Source organism: Ptychodera flava, chromosome 6 (assembly GCF_041260155.1).
Source record: "Ptychodera flava strain L36383 chromosome 6, AS_Pfla_20210202, whole genome shotgun sequence".
In the NCBI taxonomy this organism is placed as follows: Eukaryota; Metazoa; Hemichordata; class Enteropneusta; family Ptychoderidae; genus Ptychodera; species Ptychodera flava.
Genome location: NC_091933.1, coordinates 38,373,396 through 38,398,970, shown reverse-complemented (window position 1 = coordinate 38,398,970; position 25,575 = coordinate 38,373,396). Strand labels below are relative to the sequence as shown.

Below are 25,575 nucleotides of genomic sequence, written 5' to 3'. Positions count from 1 at the left end.
TTTAATGCAAGGGTTGGCTACCATACGAAGACTGACCTCCATGATCACATGTAACTCGCCTCAAAAGTTAACATATCGGAAACTTTTTGCGACACTTTTCTTATATAATAACTGTGAACTCACTGATCTTCTACATGCAACGAAGAAAAAGTTATCTTTGTTTGACACATATGTATGATTTTCCTAGAAATGTAACAGTATTGTTTTAGGTGCGCAAGCTGAAAACCCTAAAATCGATAGTACTTACATCTCCCCGGTCTACGCATTCACAAATGGTGCAGATGCAGCTAGCCCGATTGAGAAATTCACAAATATTTAGTCAAGATCTGCGTTTTATTCCTTAATAAGAGAGTTTGCCTCGTTATCTGAGAAGTGACGTTATTCAACGTTTGTTAGACAAGCTCCCTCGTTTCACATATCGTTACGTTTGACGAACAGTTCAATGAAGGCGGTCGCAGCTCAGGTATTACGAATCCATCATGGCTGCGTTCATGCAATGGCAGACATTGATAAACAACAAATCGATTTGCACAAACCTTAATGCTTTTTCCCGAATACTGCGATCACAATGAAAATGATGTTGATATTCTTAAGGAATCCACTACTTGAGGTCGTTCATCCTGTCAAATTTGGTAGAATGCAGTTTCTTCTTACGTAAAGCTCGTCCGTAGAGGCACTTCGACTTCTTGTGCCTTTTGCGATTTGTTGTTATGGCGATTTCCGATAACTTCCGAAGTTGGCCGAATAAACGAGTGTCCAGGAAGTAGAATTCTCTTAAAAGACTGTAAGTAACACGTTTTCTGATTGGTTTAGATTCCTATACAAGTGATTGTCTCTCTTCGGGAGCCAATGGAACAGCGCGATGTATATCGATCGTATCCCATAGAAACCAGACGTCACACAAACAGTGCAGGTTCACAACAGCCATGTCTTCGAGGTGAAGTAAATGGATAGAAACCAGCAGATAGACCATCACTTCAGTAAATTTCATGAAAGTTGAGTGATTCCTAGTATCTAAGGTAAGAAACGCAGACTTTCAAATCAATTTTATAACCTGATTGTCTCTTTCTAGGGTGGAAATTCCAATCGCGCGAATCAATCACAGATTTCTTCCACCGACAAGGCCCAGGATCTACAGTAGGAGAGTTGGCCTAGATTGGCTAGAATGTACTGTTACCCTCCTCCTGGCGGGAAACGCGTTCCATATCCAGTGTCCTCTTAACACCAAATTTGTTTTCACCAATCTTCTACACAACAAATATCAAAGTTTTGCCAGGTTTACACTGAATCAGTCAAAATGCATAGTCTGAAATGCGTAATAATGTTAACGACACGGGAATCTTAACGGTGTCAACATGGTGGTTTAGTACACAGGGTTCGACCGGATAGCAGATTAGATACGAGATTAGTCCCCCAAAATGTGTTGCCTGGCAGGAGTGGTATCCATAAAATCCCTTAAATCCAACGGATATAACTGACAGCAGGGCATCGTGTTTCTTGTCAGAGTATTAATATAATATATATCGCAAGAGCGGTTCCACAGGCAGTCAGACTGTATTTGGGTCATTCCAGGGAGGTAGTGCATGTAGCTATCTCCATCAATTGGCTAAGTTTACTTTATAATATGACTTCATGATTTTAGTCAGGGCGAGTCCCTGTGCGTGAGTGTGAGACGTTGTATCTAAACATGTTTTTTGTGTGTGTATATGATGCCCTGCATTTCAAAAGGGATATTACTTTCTGGTATCAGGATAATTTCTGATGTAATCGTATACTGACAGGAAAAGTGGTTTATTTATGATATCATACTGAAATAAAAAAATTAGTTCGTTTTTTTGGTTTGAAGTTAACTACTTTGCAACTTGTCTTTTATCATACTTCATTAAGTTAGAATGTGCCCACAGGGACAGGTATTTGGACTGTCAAACTTAACAAAGGGATGGGGCCATTTTGAATTTTTAGTGTCAGTTCTGGATATTTTTTCTCCTTTACTGTATTGTGACTGACCCTTGAGTTGTAATCTTAATTTCAAAGGAAAATGGTTTAATGTTTCTTTACAGAAAGTTTTAGCAAACGTTTGAGACTTTTAATTATCAGGTGCGTACTACTACCATAACTGTTGTTTCTTTAAATGTAGGACCTGAAACATGGCAGATGAGGAAAAGCCAGCAACACCTGCTGCAGCAGAGGAGACAGGGGAAACAACAGCAGAGCAAACAGAGGCTGGTCCTGTAGAGGGAGAACAGGCTGATGCTGCTCCAGCAGAAGATCAAAATGAAAAAGCAGATGCTGCTGCAGGAGAACCTGATCAAGCAAAGCAGACAGAGGAAGGCCAGGAGAATGGTGAGGCTGGCGAACAGACTGAAGCCACTGGACAGGCTGAAGAAACTCAGGACGGAGAAGCAGAAAAAGAAGGTGAAGAGAAGCCTGATGCTTCAGCGACAGAACAGGCAGAGGAAGGCAAAGCGGATACCCCAGCCCCAGGGGAAGGAGCTGATGAAGCTAAAGAGAGTGAGGTGAAGGAGGAAACTGCTGCAGGGGAGACTGAGCCACCAGCAGAAGGAGCCACTGAAGAGGCAGAAAAACCTGAAGATGTGGTTGCAGAAGAAGCAGCAGTTGAAGAAACAGCTCAAGGAGAAGATGCTGGGGATAAGGCAGAAGAAGGAGCACCAGCTGAAGTCAAAGAAACTGAAGAAACCCAAGACGCCAAAGAAGATGCTGAAGTAAAAGCTGATGAAGCCCCAGCAGAGGAAGATGGTGGGGAAGCTAAAGAACAGCCAGAAGAAACAAAAGAAACGGAAGAGCCACCTGCTGATGGTGCCAAGGTAGATGATGAGGTTGCTCCTGAAGGGGAAGCGGCTGCTGAAACTAAAGAGGGGGAAGCTGCCCCTGAAGAAGGCGAGGCAGCTGCTGAAACTAAAGAGGAGGAAGCTGCCCCTGAAGAAGGCGAGGCAGCTGCTGAAACTAAAGAGGAGGAAGCTGCCCCTGAAGAAGGCGAGGCAGCTGCTGAAACTAAAGAGGAGGAAGCTGCCCCCGAGGAAGGGGAGGCAGCTGCTGAAACTAAAGAGGGGGAAGCTGCCCCTGAAGAGGAGGCACCTGCTGGGGTTAAGGAGGAAGAAGCAGAACAAAAGGAGGAGGCACCTGCTGAGACAAAAGAAGCAGAGGAAGAGAAGAAAGAAGATGAGGTCCCTAAAGAAACTGAACAAACAAAAGAAACTGTTGGCGCTGAAACTGAAGATACGGGAGAAAAACATGAAGTTGATCCTCATGCAGAATCTCCCACACCAAGGACATCCATGAGTGCAACAGCTACAGGTGAATAAAATTGATTTATGTTCCCATTTCACAGGATGTAATTTATGAACTATTGAACAGTTTCAGTCTGTTCACAGTACAATATGTAGTTTCAGTGTGTCATTAAAGTATCATGAAAGTGTCTTCAACTGAAAAAGATGAATTTCATATTCATAACATAAAATTCACAATTTAGGTTGCTGTCCATGTCATCACTTATTCAAATATTGATTCGTCTTTTGTTTTTCAGTCAAATTTGTACTAATGCCCAGCGGTCAAGTTACAACACTGGCATGTGCCTTGGGCCAAACAATAGGAGACTTAAAGAGACATTTTTCTGTGGAGTTGAAGATGCCAGTGGCCATGCTTGTCCTAATGTTTGATGGCAAAGCCATGGCAGATGATGTTACCCTTGCTGCGTTAGGCGTCGATGCAAATGCAACCGTACAGCTGGAAATGACTTCAGCGGATCCAGTCAATACACCTCTCAAGCCAATGAAGCCCAAACCAGAATATGTAATGCCAGATGTTGTTACAGTGCGGGTGCAGCGAGGTAAGTTGTTCTGTTGAATATACTGACCAAAGTGTTCAGCCTGCCCTTTAGATACCAAAGAGTGCATAATGTACACATATTCTAATCTCAGAAATTTCGCTAATAATAATAGAACACTCTGTTGCTTTTCTCAGTGATGCAAGACATTTTCAGTCTACAGAATAATTTTCTCATAAACAGTACTGCCTGATAAAAAGATGACAAGTAAATATTGAATGTTTCTTGTGTATTTTCTTTACCTCTGAATAGATGATGGCACCATTGAGGACGTCGTCGTTGAAATTGAGAGAGCAACAAGAAGGAAAGCCTATCTCGGTGGATACAGGCACAGAGTCACTGGTAAAGAATACCACCATGCCTCGGCACAGACTAGACCTAAAATTCGACCTGACAATGGTATAGAGAAATTCTGCAGGGACACTCAGACTGTTGAAGAGCGACATCAGAGGCAGCAGACTAAGATAGATACCTCCACACAGATGACCGGCATAGGAGTCTACGTCTCAAATATGACTGATAAACTCATGGTGCCAGGAAGGTACACTACAGCTGATGAACATCATGCCATGATTATTAAAAATGTAAGTCTTTTTCTTTTCAGAATATCTTTCAGAGTAATATTTTCTCTGTTTTGAAAATAGAAACTAAGAAATAATTGTTTTGTGAAGTGCACGTATGCACAGGACAGGTATCACTCCCCAAAGGCTGATACAAATATTTGTATCAGCTTTCAAACACCATTCTGTCAAGAGCTGCTTTAACATTTCATATTATCTGAAAAATAATTTAAACGTCCATATCTTTTGAATACATATATTGTGTGCTCCAATCACTCATACAGTGTACGCTTCAGTGAGCAATACAATCTAGCTGTAAATGAATGAAGAAGCACCATTTATTTTATCAGTAGACCATTGACTAATGTCAAATTAACAATAGTTATATTGCCCCACTGTTTGTCTCTGCAGGTAATTATACTGCAGTCATACTTCAGGCGATGGAAAGCAAAACGCACCGTTGAGAACCTGAAGGAGGACCTAGCCAGGAGACTTGAATGGGAAAGAGAGGAAGAAGTGCGTAAGATTAAAGAGAAAGGAGACAGAATCAAGAGGGAGTTTGAAAGAAGGATGAATCCCAAGTCAAAGGAAGATTTTGATCTACTTTACCATGCTTTAGAAAGTAAGTGTAGTGCTCCTTTTAAGATAACAAACACAATATACATTCAGAACAATAAAGATGATTAAATGCAGACAAAGGATCACTACCAGTAATATGCCCCTATATGCATTTTGTTGGAAAGATAAATTTATTCACGGACAAAACTCTGACCATGGTTAACATGAGGTATCATGTCTGCAAATAAGTAAAGCAAACGAACAATGTGCAAAGTATTGTACAGAACAGCAGACAATGTATAAAGAAGACAAATTTGCATATCTTCATGCATGAGTAGTATTTCCAAGCTGCTATGTTTATGAGAGACATCTTGTGATCAAACATGCATGTTCTTTTGTTTTTATCCCCAGAATGGCGACAGGAGGAACTTGAAGTCATAAATGCAACTATGACAGGTGCTCAGCGTAAGGCAGCATTATGCCACTTACTAGACCAAGAAACCCAGCTCATTGCTGCTATCGGCAGACACAAACTGCAAGCTGATACAGAAAATAAACAAAGGCGGATAGAGAAATTCCTTGATAAGGTAAGGCTGAAATCATGAATACTCTATCTGAATAGCTCATGAATTTGACAAACTGATTCTGACAGTGTTTATCATATTCTGAAATTATTTATGAATAATTTTTCTACTTATTCTCACAGAGGTGTTTTCTATAGTATCTAAAACACTAATGTGCAATGTTTTCTCTTTTATTCTCAAAGTGTGCAGCCCCAAAGAAGTGGAGAGCATTTGATGGCAAGAAGACAGAGATGGACACACAGTATACAATTAGAGCGCGGGAGCTCAAAGATATTTATAATAGTATTAATATGAAATATTTAACACAAGATGAAAGATTGGATGTCTTATTGACCCTAAAACACACAGTAAAGGTGAGTTTATATTGTCACAATATGTTCTTGTTGAGAAATGTATGTTGATGTTTTCTTGAAGATGTTTGGGATTCACTTCTTACTTGAAAGGTACCAGAACACTCATAGTATGGGATCACAATTTTCGGGTATGCAATTCTGCTTAAAACAAATGAAAAAAATATTTATTGTGTCTTTTAATTATGCAGGAGCATGACTGTAAACTGACACAGGATATCATTGAATTGATTGATCGGGAAGCCGATTTACTGATGAGGGGAGTACAAGAGTCCAACCTGGAGGGACTGAGGAAAAGGATTTCTACTCTGTTCCTGCAGTACATCAAAACTCCAACATTCAATGCGGAAGCTGCAAGATTACTTAAGGTTTGTAACTGAACTTCTAATCAAAGTTTGTTCCATGCCATGCCAAGTACCTGCTGGTCACCCACAGGTCAAGACATGCAGTATTGCTTGTTGTACACAAGATCTCACATGAAGGTATTTGCCTGATGGAATGTCAATTCCATTTCAGCATTATTTTATTGTAGTATTAGCAATTGCCAATTTCCAGGTACAAATGTGATAGATTGGCTGCTATATAGAACCATGAAAATGCGGAAAGCAATATAGGTGTGTATGGAAAGTAAGGGATTTGGCATTTTGATACCAGATGTAAAGGCATAAACCAAGTTTTGTCCATGTTTATAAGTTTAAGCATTCCTGACATTTTAACATTCAATTACAGGTACCACAGGATCCATCAACTCTCCGTAAGAACATCTACTTCTGTCCAAGCTGCAACAAATACCTGCCCTCAACAGAGTTCTCGCTGTCTTCCAATGCCAGAGTGGTTGGCAAGTGCCGAGCGTGTGCCAAACTGGACAACGACGGCAGGATTCGGCAAGACTACTCCCACTACCGTTTCTTGCTCAAGAATCTGCGCAAGGCAGAGGAAGCATTTGGAGACGATTCCAGGATTGCCTTCCTCCTCCAGGTTTGTAGTGCTTCTTGGTTACCGTGGTAGTGACAGAAAGTGCTATCTGAAATATATATAGATGTCAATGAAAAAGTATCTCCCATAAGTTTGCACTGGTCTTGGCATTGTATTGTGACACAGGTCATTACTTTTCAGGGGAGGTCATCTCACTTGTAGTTCTGACAAGCATTTCAGTCAGAAAGTTAAAGAGTATGTGTTTAACTGAGAGTTATCTATTATTTATATCAAATTTTGATATTTTAATTTGATTTTTAAATTTCCATCATGTGAAAAGCAAAGGTGTCTGAATAAAAATGGTTATCTATGAAGTGCAGGCATGTTCCCAGAGTGCCAACTTTAATTTCTCTGTCTGAGAATATCATGAGAAAAATTTGCCGTTCATTAACAAGATGGTGTTTTGATTTTCTGTGTAGGAGGTGGACATGCGTTATCTGGTTGAGAACATCTGGGCATCTCAGAGCGCACTCAGTGCCTGGGATGACCTCTATGACCTTGTCTTGGTCCGATGGGACAAAACTGAAGAGTGGTCACCATGGAATTGCATCCTCCTCACCAAAGATGAGGCTGCTGCTCATCTCAAACTGGAAGAAGTGGAAGAGGTAAGATTTTGAATCCTGAATTCATTCTCCATATCTGCACACGTCATAAAAGTCAAATAAACCTTTGACAGACCATGACCTAGAGGCAATATTTGTCAATGTAACTTCTGAAGAAAGGTCTCCTTTTCCTAGCCAAATATATTCCAATATTTTACAAACAAATCGTAACATTATCATTGTCATTTATTTATCGTGCATTTGTTACTTTGTTTTTTTATATATTTTGTATTTGTTTATTTACGACATTGCTACTAGAATGTATGTCAACTGCTGAACTGACAGAATTTTAGGAAGTGACTGCACCAAAGCATGTTTTACCACTTGCTATCTTTCAGTCCTTATCAAAAAAATGTTATCGGCATTTGCATTTCCTACTCCACGATAGTTAATATGTGATTTTAAAAACTATTTAAATATTTCTTTCCACAGTCCTATGGAAGAGTGTTTTGCCACAAGATTCGCTCCAAGCAAACCCTGTCTAGGAACTACTTTTCCAGACTTCCGGGCATGGCGGAACATATGAGAAAGAAGGCCTCGCAGCCAAAACCAGGTCATTCCCTCGGAAGCCGTGCTGTTACCTTCCAATCCACCAAGGCATAAAATTACACACCAACCACACAGAACTCGTATCTTGTTCTATTTACATCCAAATTTTTGCATGGACTCTTGTTTGACATGTTGTAAATATTTATAAGAAAAATTCTGAAAAATATGTCAGTAATTACTAAATCCTCGCAATTAATTTGTACAGAATGTAGCAGAATGATGAGAATAATTATTTACCAATTAATATTCCTGTAAAAACACAATAACAATTGCCATATGACAGTGTAATGATATTTGTACATTTGAAAGTTCCACGTGAACAAAATCATTAAAAAAGTTTATATTTTGTCTTCTCATAAATGTATGAATATCAAAAATCATGGAAACATGATTTTCTTTACAATAAATACATTTTTAAAAAGAAATGAGCAATGTGTATCCTCTTTGTCATCCAATGTCCTTATATCAGATGACTACGATAAAACTGATCTCTTATCAGTTTTAAACTGACGTCATGCATAAGTTCCTATGTGCTGCCGATTTATGTATGACGTATTAAGAGAAATATGCTTACCCCATCCGAGTTCTCTATGGCACTCACAGTTCATTACGAGTGCAGAAACAACAAGATCGTTGTTTTGTCTTAGAAGATTGAGTTGAGGCACAATAGCTGTACAGGTTCAGAGATCAAACACTATAAGGAAATATACATTGCTGGTAATGTGAAGGGGCTTACCCCAGTGTTGTACCTGGCTATTGTTAAATTCAATTTGCCAATATTTGCTGAGAAAAAAGATGAAATCATTTAGTTGAAAATGAATGCTAAATATAGGTTTTAGGCCAAGGAAGATATTTCAGCCAGAAAAGAGAGTTACTGATACCTGCCCCTGTTTATCCTAATATGCTTATTGAGAAACTTGTCAAATTCCATTGTGACTGTGCCAACAAAAGTAGATCAAAGGGTACCTCAGGTATGTAGGGTTAGTTGTAGCTCTTGATTTATTTCTTGGTATTTTTGTTGTCTATAATATGAGTATCATGCTCTGAAAGCATGATGAAATGCTAATTGTTCAACTTGGCAACACAGCCCCAATGTGTGCAAAGTCCAATTTCATTGTGTTTCCTTTTGGCTAACTGAAAGTGTGGTTACAATGCAGAAGTTGAAGTTAGGATGACCTATGAGAAAACCAGTATTCTGTTTGTTTCATCCGTCACAGAATTAATCAACTTTTGTCTTCTTCTTGGACAATTCTGGCTAAAATACTTTTGGATGATTTCTGGCATTTTTAAGTCAACATAACTTCATGTTTGTTTTTGTTATTGTTTATTATGTGACATTTGTCAAAAAAGCTTCAAATAAATTCATCCAAATTTTGGTCATTAGGTGTCCAGGGATAACAACACATTTGTTTTAAGTTACAATAAATTTTTTATTATTTTCAAAAGATTTCCTTTTGTCAAAATATCCAACAAATTGGTTTTTACCTCTGGTAGGTAAGTTCTACAAGAACTTCTGTTATTCTAAGTGTTTGGCATATAATGAAATTGTCTATCTGAAAAATCATGAACGCTACGGTCAGTTTATATCTGACTTACATGAATTGCGTGTGGATCCAATCGTCAAGTCTTCAACTTGTCAATAATTCGCTTTCTTCTGTTACTCGTTTACCATAATTTACTGTCTTGTACCCTCGTAATTGTTTTGTACCCGAATATCAGAACGTCGTAAACTACTGGCGTCTTTACGGCAAAGGTTTTCGGCTTGTCGTTCTACCGCAAAGAGGTACAGACGTTGTGGCGCACTGTGAAACAGAAATCCTAGCATAGTGCGGGTTCGTAGAATTCCTGTAAACATTCGTGCATAATCTCCCCATTCTTTTTTATGTTCAGCAAGTTTGTTTTTACGGATGGCTATAAAGCGCTCTACTTTCTTTATGTAGCAAAGAAAAATACTGAAAGTAAGGAAAGTGTGGATTTTCTCTTCACACCTACTTGAATAAAATAATCTATCGGTGACAAATAATAAAAAAATTAAGTAGGATCTAACAAATCTGCTTTGTTTATCTAAAATTTATATACTGAGAATTTGTTCTCCGGGTCTCACTAATGTCGGACCAAAATTCTCATATCTTTTTCTAAGTTTGAAAATAGTAAGCTTTAGACAAGGAGAGATAATAGATGCTGAAGGAGATTGGCATTTTGCAAACCACTTATTTTGGATAATTACCGTACTTTAATAGAAGGAAATCAGTAAAGAATTTTATAACGCTGGACTCTTTACATTGATCAACTCTTTGATAGACCTATTCCTTGAAATAGACTCCCACAATATATATTCTCAAGATGGTTTGCACATAATTCATGCATTGCCAACATTTTAAAGAATAATCTGCTTTGATATGACACAATTTGATACCGAAATGGGAATGATAATGTGTGGATTAATATTTCCGATGTCAGTGTAGAACAAATAATATTCACTCCAGACGTCACTTTAAAGTATTATACTTATATGTATTCATAATTCTATCATCTTTTAAACACAAGTATTACAACTTGGAAATAAATTTATCAGCCCTTTAGAATCACTCTTGTTAAAAGGCTGAGAAAATTTCAATGGCAGTTAGATCACGACATTTGATGACAAATTTTAGATTGCATAAAATAATGGTGAACTTCACATGGCTATTAACTTTAATGGCAATGTTGTTCAAAACTTGCAAAATCTGAAATAAAACACGCATTTCCCAGGTTATCGCGATATCCTGTGAATGCTGGTACCCATGTGACGTCAGAGAAAGGCGACTTGCTAAACAACAATGTTCAAGAAAATCACATTTTTCCTTGGAATATTGACAAAGACCCACGGCAGAATGTGTTGTTGTCTAAGCAGAACCTTGTTACAAAGAATATGTACTTTTTGCATTGAATGATGACGCCATCGTTGAAAATATGACGAAATCAACGAGAGGACCCCTTTATTTGACCATGCAAGGGGTATCAAGGACATGATAAACTGATTGTCGAGTATTTCTAAATGTTTCAGCCCCTCAAATTGACTTGCTGTCGAATGTGTTCAGTTGTAGCGAATATTGCTTTCAGCGACGCCATTGTCAAATCTGACGATATCAGCCCCTAAAAACGTCCCTTTCCCACCTTTTTTATGACCACTATGTACCATAGCTTGAATATTGATGTTCAGGTGTGTCTGCTGCAGCGCAATATTTCATCCCTTCAAATTCCATAGCAGTCGGGTGTAGTAGTCCTAGTAGCGAACACTACTTCCTACAAAAGTTAAATTACACGTTTTCACCTTACAAGCTCCAGCAGGCACAATTTCTCAATCCCCCTCCCCCTGTTCGAACGAAATATCCCCGGGTAATAAGCCTGCAATGGCCATAGTAACCCCTTGGACTATGTCACGAGGCCAAGAGACAGCCAACCATCAAATTTACGATAGGGGTACTCGCAGATAAGCAATGGTACAGACCAAGTGGCGTAATATAGTATACACGTCATACTTGACATTTGTACTTTGGACGCTACGAATACCTTACTAAGTCACCAGCATTCATTTATAGATTAGATGACTTGAAAGCAGTCGCATTTGTATTCCTTCGAGCAAAACTGGTTTTTGGTAGTGGAAAATATAGGGTAAGTGTTCTCTTAGTTGAAAAGAAGCTGAGCACAAATTGTACCTCTTCCTCAGAGAGGCTCTATCGTAAACTTTTCTCCATTTTCTTGACAATTGGCATGTTCATCATCCATTAATCAGGAACTTTGAATGAAATGGATATTATTATCATTAATTATGTTAAAACAAAAATATCACACCTTACATTCCTATAGGATTATACAGGTAGTTCACGGTTTAACTGCGTTAGATGTAAAGTATTATATAACAGTCAATGAGAGAGTTTCAGGCATAATGGATTTTCAGTGTGACCGATCGACTGTCTTCCGTCATCCTTAGATTTTTGAGAACTATTTAACTGTTTAGAAAAAACAAAATGCAACTGACCTCGATGACTATGGTAAATTTTGGTATTAGCCAGGTTTAAAGAGGGCACTTGATCAGTTTTCGACATTTTTGTTAGGAAGACAACTACAACAGTGGAGTTCTTTGCGAGCAGGAAGTACCAATTATAGTTCCTCGTCTGAGCTCATTATTGTTTTCAACTTATATAAACAGCACTGAAAGAGGGTCACTAAAGATGATGATGTTTGTCGTAGATTTGTACATTACAAACCTTAAAATAGCTTTGTTAATTGGGTAGTTTAATCGTATACAACAACGTTTTTTCAGTAGTATATCCAGGATTGTGTGATTATAAAGAGCGAAAAGATTGTTTATCAGTCACTGTATAGCGATTGTACAAATATGTAGGTTAGACAGACTCTGATTCGAACAGAACATTGTTTTGTCGACGAGTTATTTTGTGGGTGTCGTTTAATTTTGAACAATTCTCGTCCGCGTTTGTTTACGTGTCTCTGTGAGTGTGTGTGCGGGGGGGGGGGGGGGGTTGAGCCGTATCGTTCATCATACTCCTATAACATGGGTAAGCTGACCAGGAAATACCTGTAACCTGCACTGGAAGGTTAAATGCCTTGTTGCAATACACGGACATTGTATTATGCTTCCACATATTTCAGATGGCAATTTCGGTGGATTCGAAAGCACGCTGAATATATTTGATAAACTATCCTAGTCAGGGGTAACTAGCACAGTAGAAAGCGAGTTGAGCAGGAAGTAAATAGCTTTGACGAGAAATTTATAAAGTAATCTGTTTTGAGTCATCCGAAATGCAATCTGTACGGGAAAAACCCGCCGCACCATTGCGCCCATATAAATACGATGCACACTTAATCCTAGTTACCGTTTTGTTTTGTGATGTTTTTGTTTTTGTTGTTTGTAGCTAAACCGATAAGTCAGATTTGAAGTTATCATGGCATTACATTAAATCGGTTAAGTGTCAATATATTGGAAGCACTTCGAGATAGAAAGGAAAAATGATTGTATTGTATTCTTGGTGTCATGTTGCCTTCTTACAGTTTGTGCCCATATCCACCGTCCGCTCGCACGGGGTCCATTACTTCACACTAACTATCGGGGAGCATCCAGCTGTATATCCCAGTACCAGACAACAGTGAACTGTGGCGACATAATATTACGTTTATACTTTCTCTCCCTCTCGCTGAACTACAAAACAATAGAACATTGGTAGGCTCTTACAGTGAATTCGTATTTCACCATGCCTCCCATATCCATCATGAGGTTGGAGCTAATATGTGACATAACTTAAGGCCATACCTTTGCAGTACATAATGTATTACATGTAATATATGTGATTGCAATGTTCTGTCACATGTAAAATATAGAAATTTAATCGGAAATAATGTAAACGATGAATATAAATCATTGGTGCGTGTCTGTATGTGTGGTGTGTGTGTGTGTGTGTGTGTGTGAGAGAGAGGAGAGAGAGAGAGAGAGAGAGAGAGAGAGAGAGAGAGAGAGAGAGAGATTCCATATCAACAATCCTAAGCATATATAAAACCAACACTAAATAAATTCAGTTAATGGCCTATGGATTCGAGAAAAGTGGAAGTCACTTTTAACAGAACGCAACCATGCTTTAGACCAATTAAATACAAATTAGGACATCAGACGAGTGTGCGTAGAGGACTGTCTTTGGTAACAGGACTTTGTTCTGCATAAATGACAGATAAGGTGGCTTGTATCAACAAACCTGAAAGATACACTTCCCATTTATTAATCACACATTGAATTAGGTGAATGTCAATTTAGCAATTGTAATAATTATATTCAGAACTACAAGATAGATGTGGTAATGCTCAGTTGTAATATATATATATATATATATATATATATATATATATATATATATATATATATATATATATATATATAGATGACTATTGCTTAAAATGAATATTAACATATTTTAGGGTTTTTTGGTCTTCACTCGCCGAAAAAAGCCTTGCATTACATACATTTGAATCTGTAATTTCGTGAAATTTGTGGGAGGATTATATAATTTCTGAGAGACTGAGACTGATATGTTCATAGTTTAAACAAGTACAGTTGTTGTTGTTCAAAGTCATGGAATGAATTCATGTCACATGCCTCACCCCGACGTTACCTTGATGGATATACATGGATGTATTTTAGACATCAAATAAGCGGAGGGTCTGTCGGCATTTTTTCAGCAAAGTGCAGGCATAAAGAAATCATATGCACAATATCAGCTTGAAGATAATACCGCCAACAGAAAAAAAACCAAATTCTCCCTGCAATGTCGACCAAGAATTCATTGACCATACAAAACCCATAGAAAGAAGAGTCAACCACGTACACTTCAAAGTTTGTTATTTGCTAGTTTTCTTTTCAAAGAAATGTTTTTGATCAGGAAAAAAAGGTAATTACCCATTTCTCGATAAACACAAGCCGTCAAAACAGAGTAGGATTTTCATCAAGAAAAATTACCACGAGAGGAAGGATGGAGGACAGTGGGGATTCATGAACAGTGGCATCAGAACAAAAGAAGACGGCTATGGTTTTGTTTACATTGTAATTAGAGTGACTGGACTTTTAGGAGACAATTTGAAATGACAGTGATGCTGCGAGTTCCAGATTACTTCACAGTCAAACGTTCGGGTCATTTTGCGACGTGGCAGGATCCCTATAGTAATTTTATTGATACAATATAGTATAGCAAAAACAATGTGTCCGAAGGCCTCTATAGGGTATATAGTCTCTTGTTGGGGTTATAATCTTTTACTGTCGGAAATCAATGGATTATTGCACTAACAGAGCTCGTTTAAAGTTGGATTTTTCCAGCGGTAAGACTACAAACAACAGTTTTGCATACATAACCGTGGTGTTGTCAAACACGACTGCCCTTGAGACAGTCGAGTTTTCACGAGTAGATTTTGAGCTCACTTTTTGGCAGAAAAAGTGAGAACATAAAGTGCAGGTCGTTTAGAGTTTTGTGATTCACCCTTCTCGCCTTGAAAAATATTGATGCCCTGGAATTCCCAAAGCACTCTTGAAGTGTAAAACTCAACGGTCCCTTATATCCGTATTGGTGATCACCTTCCTATATGAGCCAGGAAACAGGCGCCATCACACGTGTGCCGGACGAATGAACAACAGTTGCATTGTTCTACCAAGAGTCTTTATGAAATGAAATGCGTATTATAAAATAAATAACGCACATTTTTAGAAATTACTGGAGCCGTTCTCTGTTTACCTGACGACAATGAAAAAAAAGCAGCGACCATACGGAAGTACATGACATGGCGTGTGAGTTACATTGTAAAAATACGCATGGTTGACATACTGATTTACCGTCTTGTGACTTTTTCGCAGATAACCTCTACGATGGCGTACGTTATAATGCTGGCGCGTGATAACGAGCTCTAGCTTCCTGAAAGACTTTTCATAAGGCGGATAGTAGAATAGGAATGGAACAACGTGTCGGTAGGTATCTTAAAACCAGACAAATGGCAGGAAATCAAGGTGTTTTGACCACCTTTGAGCGTTATAATTACCACCACCAAGCACCGCCATGATCAATAACAGGCTCTCATCATATCTATCAACTATCTATGTGACATTATAGAAATCAATCTTTTTTAATTTTTGAATTAAACTTCACTTGATGAAGGGGTAAACGGCATTTCAACGGTCACAACAACTTTGCAAATCATTGAGCGTACATGGCTGGTTTTGTTTGATCTACGTGAGTAGCATTACTGTATTGACAGTCAAAACCTTTGTGTCTTTCCTATTGTCGCAGAGGAGCCTCATGATTTTGAGCTGGGAACTGACCAAAGAGATTCCGGGCTCAGCCTCGACGATGAAGGAGAAAATAAAGTCCCCGAAGAACAGCGAAATGTCCTTCCTTCTGAACAGGACGTAGAAATCGGTGAGTGCTGTTTTGAGATCTATATAGAGGAAAAATGACGATAAGAATATTGGGGTACTGTCAGTAAATTAAATGTTGTACCCTTGCTTATGATAACCGTGCACCGAACGGCTCCACTCCAATTAACCTGTGATCAATTGACCATAATATATTTTTTTCTAAGATGGACTTATTTCTGCGACACATTAGCCAGTGATGTTATTTTTCTTAAAATCATATTGCTATCCTATGATACAATCCCCACAACGCCAGGGATAACTATAAGACCGTGGAGGAAGGTGTTCTTTGGCACATGTAGTCATATACGTGGACACAAAGCATTGTTGTAGCATTTTGAAGCTTATGGAGTAAGTAAAGTTTTCAACAGGGATTTATTATTGATTTTGAAAGAGAATGGTTGAAAATTTGCTTGAGCAAAGTTTGAGTAAAAGTTTTAGTCTTTCATTTTGGAGACGCGAACCACCTTAATGTATCGTTTGGTGCGCTGCCCGTGAAATCTACCCTCCAAACTATGCCATGGGATTCGCTGCGTTCAACACTATTATTAGCTGTAACTTTTGAGTATTTTCCGGTATTTTTGTACTCTTCGTAAAATACATATTATATTACCATGCCCTGCCCGTCGCATTTTGATTGGTCGAGCTGAACCACGTGACTGACCACAAATACACAGTAATGGTTTATTTACATGCCCGCGAATATGACTAATAAGATTAACAACTCAAAGCATCGTAACATTACAGCTCAAATCATAATCAATCACAAAATAAAGTGGAGCACTTGTAGGTCAAGTTGAGATACTTTTTTTCTGAAAACATCTCCAGATTTGCCAATTTTTAACAGCGCGCGTGACAGTCCGTCGCGTATTGCTCAGTTTCTGGGGCCCAGTTGTCGTTCGCTCCTGAAATTTTCGGAAATTTTGACGGTTTTCTTGGGTTCGCTGATAATATAATGGAAATAACAGACTCCGCTCTGACCATTTACGTTTATTTAAGGGCGCGGGCTCAAGGAAAGCCAAATTAACGGGCTCAGCAAGCCTCGCCCATTTATTTTTGGCTTTCCTCTCGCCCTTGCCCACAAATAAACGTAAATGGTCAGCGCGTCGCCCGTTATTTCTATATTCTTTCGTCTGCTAACAAAATTTATGTCATAATGCGTAAAGTATCACTTACCAACAAAGCGTTTTTGTGTGTCGATAAATGTAATTATTGACGAGTGGATTATATTCCGGACTAGTCCTCTACATTCTACCAATAGTATGCATTGCAGCATACTATTGGTAGAAGAAAGAGATATGTTCGTATTTTATTAATCACCCCCAAAAAACATGATAACAAGTACTATTCCTTTAAATAAAAAGTATGCATGCATATATCGTAGTAAGCGGGTACGATATAGATTGACATATGTAATTGTACAATATTTTACAAAGTCACGGGTTTTCATATTTCTAGAGGCAGAGATTGTTGAAAGGGAAGATCCTGAAACAAACAGGGACTCTGGATATGGCGCCGGGGACAATACCCATCTGCCAGAACAGGAAATCGGGGACGAAAAAGTGACGACGGAAAGACAGAGGCAAGTTGGTTGTCACGAAGAAGGCAGCAGCAGTGGTAAATAATGACTCAGCAACTTAAGTATTTATTTCCTTGATTTTTCCGGGTTTGAACATTCCTAGGAGCCATTACATCTAATCAGGATATAGTAAATATAGATTAAAAACAATGAAATGGTATTCTCATGTTCTGCACGTTCGCTGTTATCCCGCAGTTAAAATTTAACTTTCATATCAAAACTTAGGAACACGATGGTAAAACAGTAATCAAAATAGCCCGAAAAGAATGCTACATATTTTAGGCTATCATGAGACTGTCCCTTGATCCTCGCTGGGTGCAGGGCGATTTGGCACTGCAGCTTGGAGAGCGCCCTCGAGCGACGGACTATCCAACACTGGACGCCAAAAAGCAACTGGCTCCATCCAGAAACAGGGTAGGCCTACCCTACTTGTCACACAAATGATTATCAAATTTTGGATGAGACAGAATTAAAACAGTGCCTTAGATAGAATCGTGGTTAGGGCCTAGCTTTCTCAGCACTTTTAATGCTACTAATGAAAGGCATAAAAAAGTAAATGTCCTTTTTCTCTTTCTACACACGAGGTACCACTTTTGCTTCAAGTGAGTCAATAGGGAAAACCAGCAACGTACAAGCTGCTCTGAGTGTCGTCAACCCATTGACCTTGGCAGATGAACTTTATGAGCTAAATTTAGATGGATTCGGTGAAAACGAACCAATATGTCCAGGTAAGTGTTTGTGTATACGTCTGTGTCTGTGTGTCTGTGTAACGGTATCAATTTTTAATATAATGTAAAATGTCCTTTACATTTAAATTTGTTTAACAGAGTGATACAAATCTTTCGGTTAATTCAATAACATGGCAGAACTTTATAATTTAAACTAAAATTGTGAAAACATCGTGAACTGACGCTTTAATTTTGCACACTTTCTTTTGTTTTTCATATGTAGGCGACCTCAGAAGTTTTATTTCTTTGTTGTATAAACGTAAGATAATCACTGACGGAGAATATAGACGCCTATGGTATGCATCAGACACGAACAATTCCTCAGGCGAATACTCTTTTTCGAGAATAGTGCATATGTTGAATGAGATCGTAGCTGGCAGCGAACATCCGCTGGCTAAATCAAACAATATTCATCGGTGCTTGAAGGAATTCGAAAATTTGGCCGAGGACAGTTTCCTTCATGCAATCCGTGAGAACATAACGCAAATTATCAATGACGTTGAACCGAAGTACATTCTGAACTCACTGCTTGAGCAGAAGGCAATCAGCTATCGTGCGTACAAAGTGGTCCTTGGCATCAACGATCGCGAGGGCCGGGCCTTTGAACTTATACATCAACTCCCCAGGACCAATGCAGCGTACGGAAAACTAAAGACTGCCTTAAGGGACTCTTACCCCGATCTGTGCAGGTCACTGGAGGACAGCGAAGGGAAGAGGATAGAGGCTGGATGGTTTAGCTCGGAAAGGGCGGATAAAGGTGAGAAGAAATGTACAATACAGTGGAATGGAAGCATTTGTATGTCGGTAGAGGCGTTTAAAAATAATACAGATTATTCGATCACTGTACTTTGATGATTTCGACGATGACGGCGGCGACGACGACGACGACGACGATGACGATGATGATGATGATAACGGTGGTGATGTTGGTAGTTGCGGTAGAATCGATGTTGCTTTTACTGATGTTGTTGATGCCGATGGCAGCGATAGTAGTGGCTGTGGAATTGATGACTACGATGCTTTGACGTTTGTCCTCTCGTTGCATATTTTAGATCTAGAACCAGTCAAATCCTTGGAGAAACTGGAGAGCACATCATCAAATTCAGTTCGAATAGGATGGTCCGTATCGACATCTAATCACACCGGTTACCGTATCACCTGCCAACCATTGAAAAAGAATGGGAAGAAAAAGGGCATATCAGTATCTGAACTGATCGAGAATCCGTCCGCTCAGTCTTGGGAAAGTAACATTCTATCCCCCGGCCAGTATCAGATATCCGTGTCGACACTGATGCATCATCGTACAGGTGACGGTAAATTGTACACACTCTCAAGCAAGGCTAAGATGATCAAAATCGAAGTGTCACAAGGTTAGTATAACATGTTGACTGTTTGAAACCGTCATGTATATAAGTAGATTCGGGGAGTTTTACGAGCAATCGGCAAGGGAGAGTCCCTGCAACGAGAAACGCACGACAAAAGTCTCCAACCTTGTCGTTAATATGAGGGATGGACCAAATGTATATTTAAGAAAAGAAGCGTTCCTTTTAAAAACAGCGGGTATGAATCTAAATGTGGGGCGAGCACCATCTCTGGAATAACTTAAAACTGTTGGCTCACTCCACAAGCTAGATTTGCAGACTAAAGCTACATGAATTCAGTACGTCGACATTGCTTTTACGCAGACGGAAAACTAGGAAATGCTCTGAGATAGTGCGAATGTGACTCATTCCAGGCGGATTGGTGCACAGTGATCCCCAGTTAATGACTTACAGTATCAGGGAGCGATTTTATGACTTTGTAAGTTTGTAATTTTGTATTTTCACCCTCATCGTGGGCCAAAACGTTTTGAAACTGTAGTTGTGTTTTGTCATGCAGGTAAAGTCAGCTTTATTCAACGAGTTTTACAAAGGAGACAATCCCCGAAGAAAAGCGAGCGTCCAAATGATGATCAAGGTCGGTACTGTACTCTGGGTTAATCATGACACTTTCGGAATGTCAGCTCACTGATCAGGAAAATTAATTTTTACCTGAATTTTTTACGAATATAACACAAACACACACACAAATTTGCAAATGTGTTTTAAATATGATGGAAAGTCAGTACATTTAAATTTCTGAAATTACAATATACAACTGGCAACAAATTACAAGTAATTAGAAACTAACTTCCACGTCGCGTACCGATTGAAGCGACGCAAATGTTTCAGGCCTCATGTCGGAGTAAAAGTCTTCGTTGCTCTGAAGCAACAGAAAGACTTGAGTCAAAGACACGAGTCACAGTCTAATGTTTGTAACAGTCATACATAAGCTTATGACCCGTGCCGTCTACATTTCTTACAAATACAGGGATGCTGGCATTTCTGTTGGTAATGCTGTTATACAGAATCTTAAAATTCGAATTCACATCACAGATAATATTAACGGTTTTAACCACAGCCCAACCTTTTTAATTTGCGAAGTTAAATATGTTTGAACGATACCTTTTTTTTAAATTGCAGACGCAAGTCTGAGCGAAGACGACACAAGCAGCGATGACCAAGGTATTTGAAATAATGTCTGTGTAATATTTATTGAGAGCGAATCTTACACTAGCGGCTTAAAAGGCGCCATGACTCTGCACTGGAATGGTTGCCGCCAATCATGAAATTAAAGTGGGAGGCAACCTTCATAAATAAGGCTGCATGATGCACGTTTTCCACTCGTCATTTGACAAAATATCTTAAATGTCGACCAAGTTAAGCAAAGCAAAATAAGGCAACTCAACTAAATCTTAGGGGCACATTTCTGTTCATTTAGCGTAGAGGACCCATCGAAACACATTTACAAGCGTATTTATCTACCTAGTTCAGTATTTATTTAAATTACGTTACAGTAATCTGATCTTTTACTCGATGAATAATTAGTTTTTATTTGTTAAAATTCGGACATATGCCTGCCAAATGTAAGGTGGTGAAAAATTGTTCTCCGCCAGCAAAATGAAAAATTCGAGTTCAAAATTCTACTAACCCCTATTTATTTACTCCAGCTCAGCGTTAAATTGATAAATGATTGTCGTCTGCTTCTGGAGTCCCTTGAGATTGTACGGCATATCCGGTACAGTGTGGTATGCGCCTCGAAAGTGAAAAACTTAAACTTTTGCTCAAATTTTCCCCAATTAAACTTTGAATCATCCTCTTGCCAAATCTAGAATAAAAATCAGGGGTCACCTTGCAAAGTTTGGTACCAGAGAAACAAATTATCTAACATATATTTACCGAAATTTGAAATTCAAAATGGCCGCCATCCTTATATTTACTGTATGGGGAAAAATAAAATTTTCGACTTTCAAATCTGAGACGGCGAAAATCTTGCTTACTCCAAGAGCTTCAAATGAGCCCCAACAATCGGTAGATCAGAAGTATTGTAAAAAATTGAGAGTCTGAATATCTGTCCCCGAAGCTCATTCCACCTTAACCTGTCCATCACGCATGTCCAACTCATTCTATGGTGCAGCCATAGGGGTATAACGACGTACAGATTTATGTCCAGCACTCCGACTGCAAATTTCGTCCACACCTATCTAGAATCATCTCTGAATAGACCGGTTTCTGTCAAAAAATAGTCTAAACACGGAATGTGTCTCATCACATTGTAAAATTTTTATTCTTTCTCAAGACAAAATTGGAAACCTTTCACCGGAGCCGTTCTTGTCGATCTACTTTGCAAGTTGTATGTCCACATAAGGTGATGGATGATAAATATATTAAAACGCGAGGAACAGATTCTTTTAAACACCGATCAAATACGATATCAAAAGTATTACGGATTGTAAACTTTTGCGCCCTCCTCGGGTAGAATGCGCATCGTGGACAGATATCCGAACTTTCAAACGTTCACAATACCGTTTTGGTCTACCACTTGTGAGGGCTTTCATCACCTTACTTTTGAGAAAGTCGTAACACAGAGATGGCGGCTATTTTGAATTTCAAACATCGGTAAATATTAGGTCATTTGATTCTCTAGTACTGGCTTTTGAACGGTGACCCCTGATTTGTATCATTGATTTCCGGGAATTGTGGTTTAAATTTCCTTATGAAAAGTTCAAGTCTTTCAATTTTGAGGGGCGCCCTACCTTCATATACCAAGTTGGTCGATTGCGTTCATTGCTCTAGCACTATTGCATTATATCAGTAACTTGCCAACTAATAAGTGTCTTGGTTTTGCTGCTTCCGACAGTTCATTTACCTCTTGATAAATCTAATCTCTGCACAGATGACCAGGCGCCCAACAGTGCATGACCAGCTGACCTAGGGGTCGGGTTTAGGTCAACTAGCATCCTACCTTCGACCAGTGCGGACACAAGTTTCCCAGCACAACCAAACGAGAACGGACACGACGTAGAGGCTTTGTGACGATCCAAAGAGGAACCTTCATTTCAAACATTCGTCGGTTTTGTATCGTTTGAGACGGAATATAACCGGAAACTGGGGATTATTGATCTGTGACAGACAAACTTTCCGATGTCCAGATTCGCTGATGAACGAACCAACAGTCAACATTTAATTCAAAGTGACAAATACTATTACGGATAGCTCGAAAACACGAACTGGCCCATGTGCGTAAAAATATTCAGGTATCCCATCGATTGTCCTGCAGTCAATTAAAACCCAAACTTCTCAGTTTAAGGAGAAATGCCGATAGCGAGGGGTGGGAGAATCGCTAAAACATGGCCTTCAATATGTCTGGTAACATGTTCCCGCTATCTAAAACAGCGACTCTTTCAGCAATAACACGATTACAAAAATGCTTAGCAAATAAACAAAAAGCAAACAAACCTGCAGAACATTGTTAAAGTATGCAATATATATTTTGAGAAATCTAGACGACAACGAACAGTTTCTGGGACCTTAGACTTTATTGTAACGATACTTTCATAACTATATTTACATCCATGGATACACAGTTGTGGACACTTTGAGGACCATAGCCTATGACTTTACAGTGTTACATATCTTGTATTAAAGCGGCAGCCCTCAATCCCTGGTCCTCACATTAGCGCTTGTTGTCTGTATTGTTGACATTCATAGCGGAAAAAAAACTGTTTGAATATTTACATTACTAATCTTACGCAACAATGAATTTCATGGTAAAACTTATTTCCAAGAATTTCGTAAGAAAGAACGTGTAAATGTAAAGTATACTTTTGTATTCGAGTCTCGTTCAGAACACGATTCTTTTTCTCCAGCGTATTATGGTGTACATATATGTATATTTATTCGAGACTTTAAGCTCCTTTAGAGCCACGTGTATAATTAAATACCTGTGTATATAACTTCAGTTTCCTTGTGATTCAGTGATCTACGCGGTATGAGTGAATTTGAATGTTTACTTCACGTGCACCTAAAACACGTTGAAAATAAATTGTATACGTAAATAAAATGGAATGTTATAGACATGTATGGTGAAAAGACCAAATTAATTGTTCGTTGTCAATCAGCTTCTTTACAGCAGCAAAGTCTATTGTGTATCGTCGCTATAGGGCGTGGAGGCGGTATAGGAGTGCAGTTTAAGTCACGTATTTGAGGCCTCATCTGTTCCATGATTGGCCACGTCGCGATATAGCGTGTCAGGACACACTAACCCCACCCCCACCCCCTTTCCGGAATTCGAGTGGGCTTCTGTCCCTTTACTATATAACGTCACTGTACAGGTAGCAGCAGATTTGGTTATTGGGTGAACTTTGACTTGCTGAAGTTTCAATCAGACATGTTGCATAAACATTCCTTCGAATAGATTAGAGCTATAGGGAAACTCAATTTTCACATTTCAACCCTGCACTAGTCTACTTGCCACGTTATGCACTGGCATAACGTGGCAAGCCTTGTCACCACATTTACTGCAATCGAAATCAATCCAGTTATTGCAAAAATAGACAAGATATCCAAGGAATTATCTGGAAGTATAATAGAATACGAACTTGTGACTCCTATGTACATTGGTCTAGTGTACCCCTAAAATTGGCCAACCCATCCCAAACACTGCTAAGAGCAAACTTTGGACATGTGAGATCTCGTGATCCTCCGGCAAGCTTACACCTTATTATGACCGGTCGACGTCTCATGACTGTATGCATAGACTTGGATGACATCTGGTCTCCCCGTGTTTTGCATACAGAAGCTGATAGAATTTACAGGATATATGTCACTGATATGTAAAACTGCGGTCAACAGGGTAACGAACCTCCATTTTATTTACTTGTTGAATGTTTTTACTCTCCTGGTGTAGGTATAACGAGTTCTTTGGCATATTGGTGACCTTTTTGATGTTTGCGGAGTAGTATTAAAAATAGTTGGTTCGTTTAAAACTAACATTGGTCATGATATCCTGGGAATAAAGTAATTATATATGTTGTTTCTCGTCACACTGCCCACACTGTCGAATTTCCGCTAAAAGCTAAGCTTATGCTCACGGTGTAACTTTTCGTCAGAACACCGCTGCTCAGAAAATGCATTCATCATTCTTGTCTGTACAACTTGTCGCATGGAGTTTAACGCCCATCATGCAACTTACTTCATAAGGTGCATGAATGTTGCATCAAGAATAGAGATAACACAGGGATAACGGCTATTTTGAATTTCAAACATCGGTAAATATTGGGTCATTTGTATCTCTAGTAGCAAATTTTGAACGGTGACCCCTGATTTGTATTATTGATTTCGGGGGAATTGCTTTTTAAGTTTGCTTATGAAAAGTTTGACCTAAAGTTCCAAGTCTTTCAATTCTGAGGCTCGTCCTATATCTTATCATACCAAGTTGGTCGAGTGCGTTCATTGCTCTGGCACTACTGCATTATATAGGTAACTTGCCAATCAATAATTGTCTTGGTTTTGCAGCTTCTGACAGTTCATTTACCCTTCGATAAATCTTAATAGTAATCTCTGCACAGGTGATCAGGCGCCCAACAATGCATGACCAGCTGACCTAGGGGTCGGGTTTAGGTCAACTACCATCCTACCTTCGACTAGTGCGGACACAAGTTTCGTAGCACAACCAAACGAGAACGGACACGACGTAGAGGCTTTGTGACGATCCCAAGAGGAACCTTCATTTCAGACATTCGTCGGTTTTGTATCGTTTGAGACGGAATATAACCGGAAAGGGGATTATTGATCTGTGACAGACAAACTTTCTGATGTCAAAATGACAAATACCTATTACGGATAGCCCGAAACCACGAACTGGCCCAGTAGGTAAAAATATTCCTGTATTCCGTTTATTGTCCTGCAGTCAATTAAAACCCAAGCTTCTTAGTCTAAGGA

At 39.0% G+C, this 25,575-nt stretch overlaps 3 protein-coding genes across 5 annotated transcripts in view; 2 read left to right on the top strand and 1 right to left on the bottom strand.

Annotated features, from left to right (window-relative positions):
- The window catches only part of LOC139135711 (dynein axonemal heavy chain 12-like), a 55,078-nt gene extending 54,353 nt beyond the window's left edge, over window positions 1–725 (bottom strand). For 2 of the 3 annotated variants that reach the window (XM_070703343.1, XM_070703344.1), the window contains exon 1: window positions 537–725. The gene's annotated coding sequence lies outside the window, so the exon portion shown is untranslated. The remainder of the gene's footprint in view (window positions 1–536) is intronic. The other variant, XM_070703345.1, reaches the window with a different exon arrangement.
- Window positions 726–880: 155 nt separating this feature from the next.
- LOC139135712 (IQ motif and ubiquitin-like domain-containing protein) lies at window positions 881–8,443 on the top strand. Its single transcript, XM_070703346.1, has 11 exons — window positions 881–1,019; window positions 2,138–3,315; window positions 3,545–3,847; window positions 4,097–4,428; window positions 4,816–5,026; window positions 5,374–5,549; window positions 5,729–5,899; window positions 6,088–6,264; window positions 6,626–6,874; window positions 7,291–7,476; window positions 7,906–8,443. The coding sequence occupies exons 2-11, from the start codon at window positions 2,148–2,150 to the stop codon at window positions 8,074–8,076; spliced, it is 3,144 nt and encodes a 1,047-aa protein (XP_070559447.1). The 5' UTR covers window positions 881–1,019; window positions 2,138–2,147; the 3' UTR covers window positions 8,077–8,443.
- Window positions 8,444–11,568: 3,125 nt separating this feature from the next.
- Window positions 11,569–23,588, top strand: LOC139135708 (uncharacterized). Its single transcript, XM_070703342.1, has 10 exons — window positions 11,569–11,676; window positions 15,413–15,523; window positions 15,843–15,971; window positions 17,426–17,584; window positions 18,131–18,274; window positions 18,498–19,031; window positions 19,327–19,644; window positions 20,153–20,230; window positions 20,776–20,817; window positions 22,529–23,588. Exons 2-10 carry the CDS (start codon window positions 15,508–15,510, stop codon window positions 22,552–22,554), a joined length of 1,446 nt encoding a protein of 481 aa, XP_070559443.1. The 5' UTR covers window positions 11,569–11,676; window positions 15,413–15,507; the 3' UTR covers window positions 22,555–23,588.
- The last annotated feature ends 1,987 nt before the right edge of the window (window positions 23,589–25,575 follow it).

What these genes read in the sequence shown, in the direction of transcription:
- LOC139135712 (XM_070703346.1), top strand. Translation starts at nt 2,148, where the DNA reads ATGGCAGATGAGGAAAAGCCAGCAACACCTGCTGCAGCAGAGGAGACA. An exon ending in TAGAGAAATTCCTTGATAAG is followed by an intron (nt 5,550 to 5,728) that starts GTAAGGCTGAAA and finishes TTATTCTCAAAG; the next exon opens with TGTGCAGCCCCAAAGAAGTG. An exon ending in CCCTAAAACACACAGTAAAG is followed by an intron (nt 5,900 to 6,087) that starts GTGAGTTTATAT and finishes TTAATTATGCAG; the next exon opens with GAGCATGACTGTAAACTGAC.
- LOC139135708 (XM_070703342.1), top strand. An exon ending in TGAACAGGACGTAGAAATCG is followed by an intron (nt 15,972 to 17,425) that starts GTGAGTGCTGTT and finishes TCATATTTCTAG; the next exon opens with AGGCAGAGATTGTTGAAAGG. An exon ending in CAAAATCGAAGTGTCACAAG is followed by an intron (nt 19,645 to 20,152) that starts GTTAGTATAACA and finishes TTTGTCATGCAG; the next exon opens with GTAAAGTCAGCTTTATTCAA.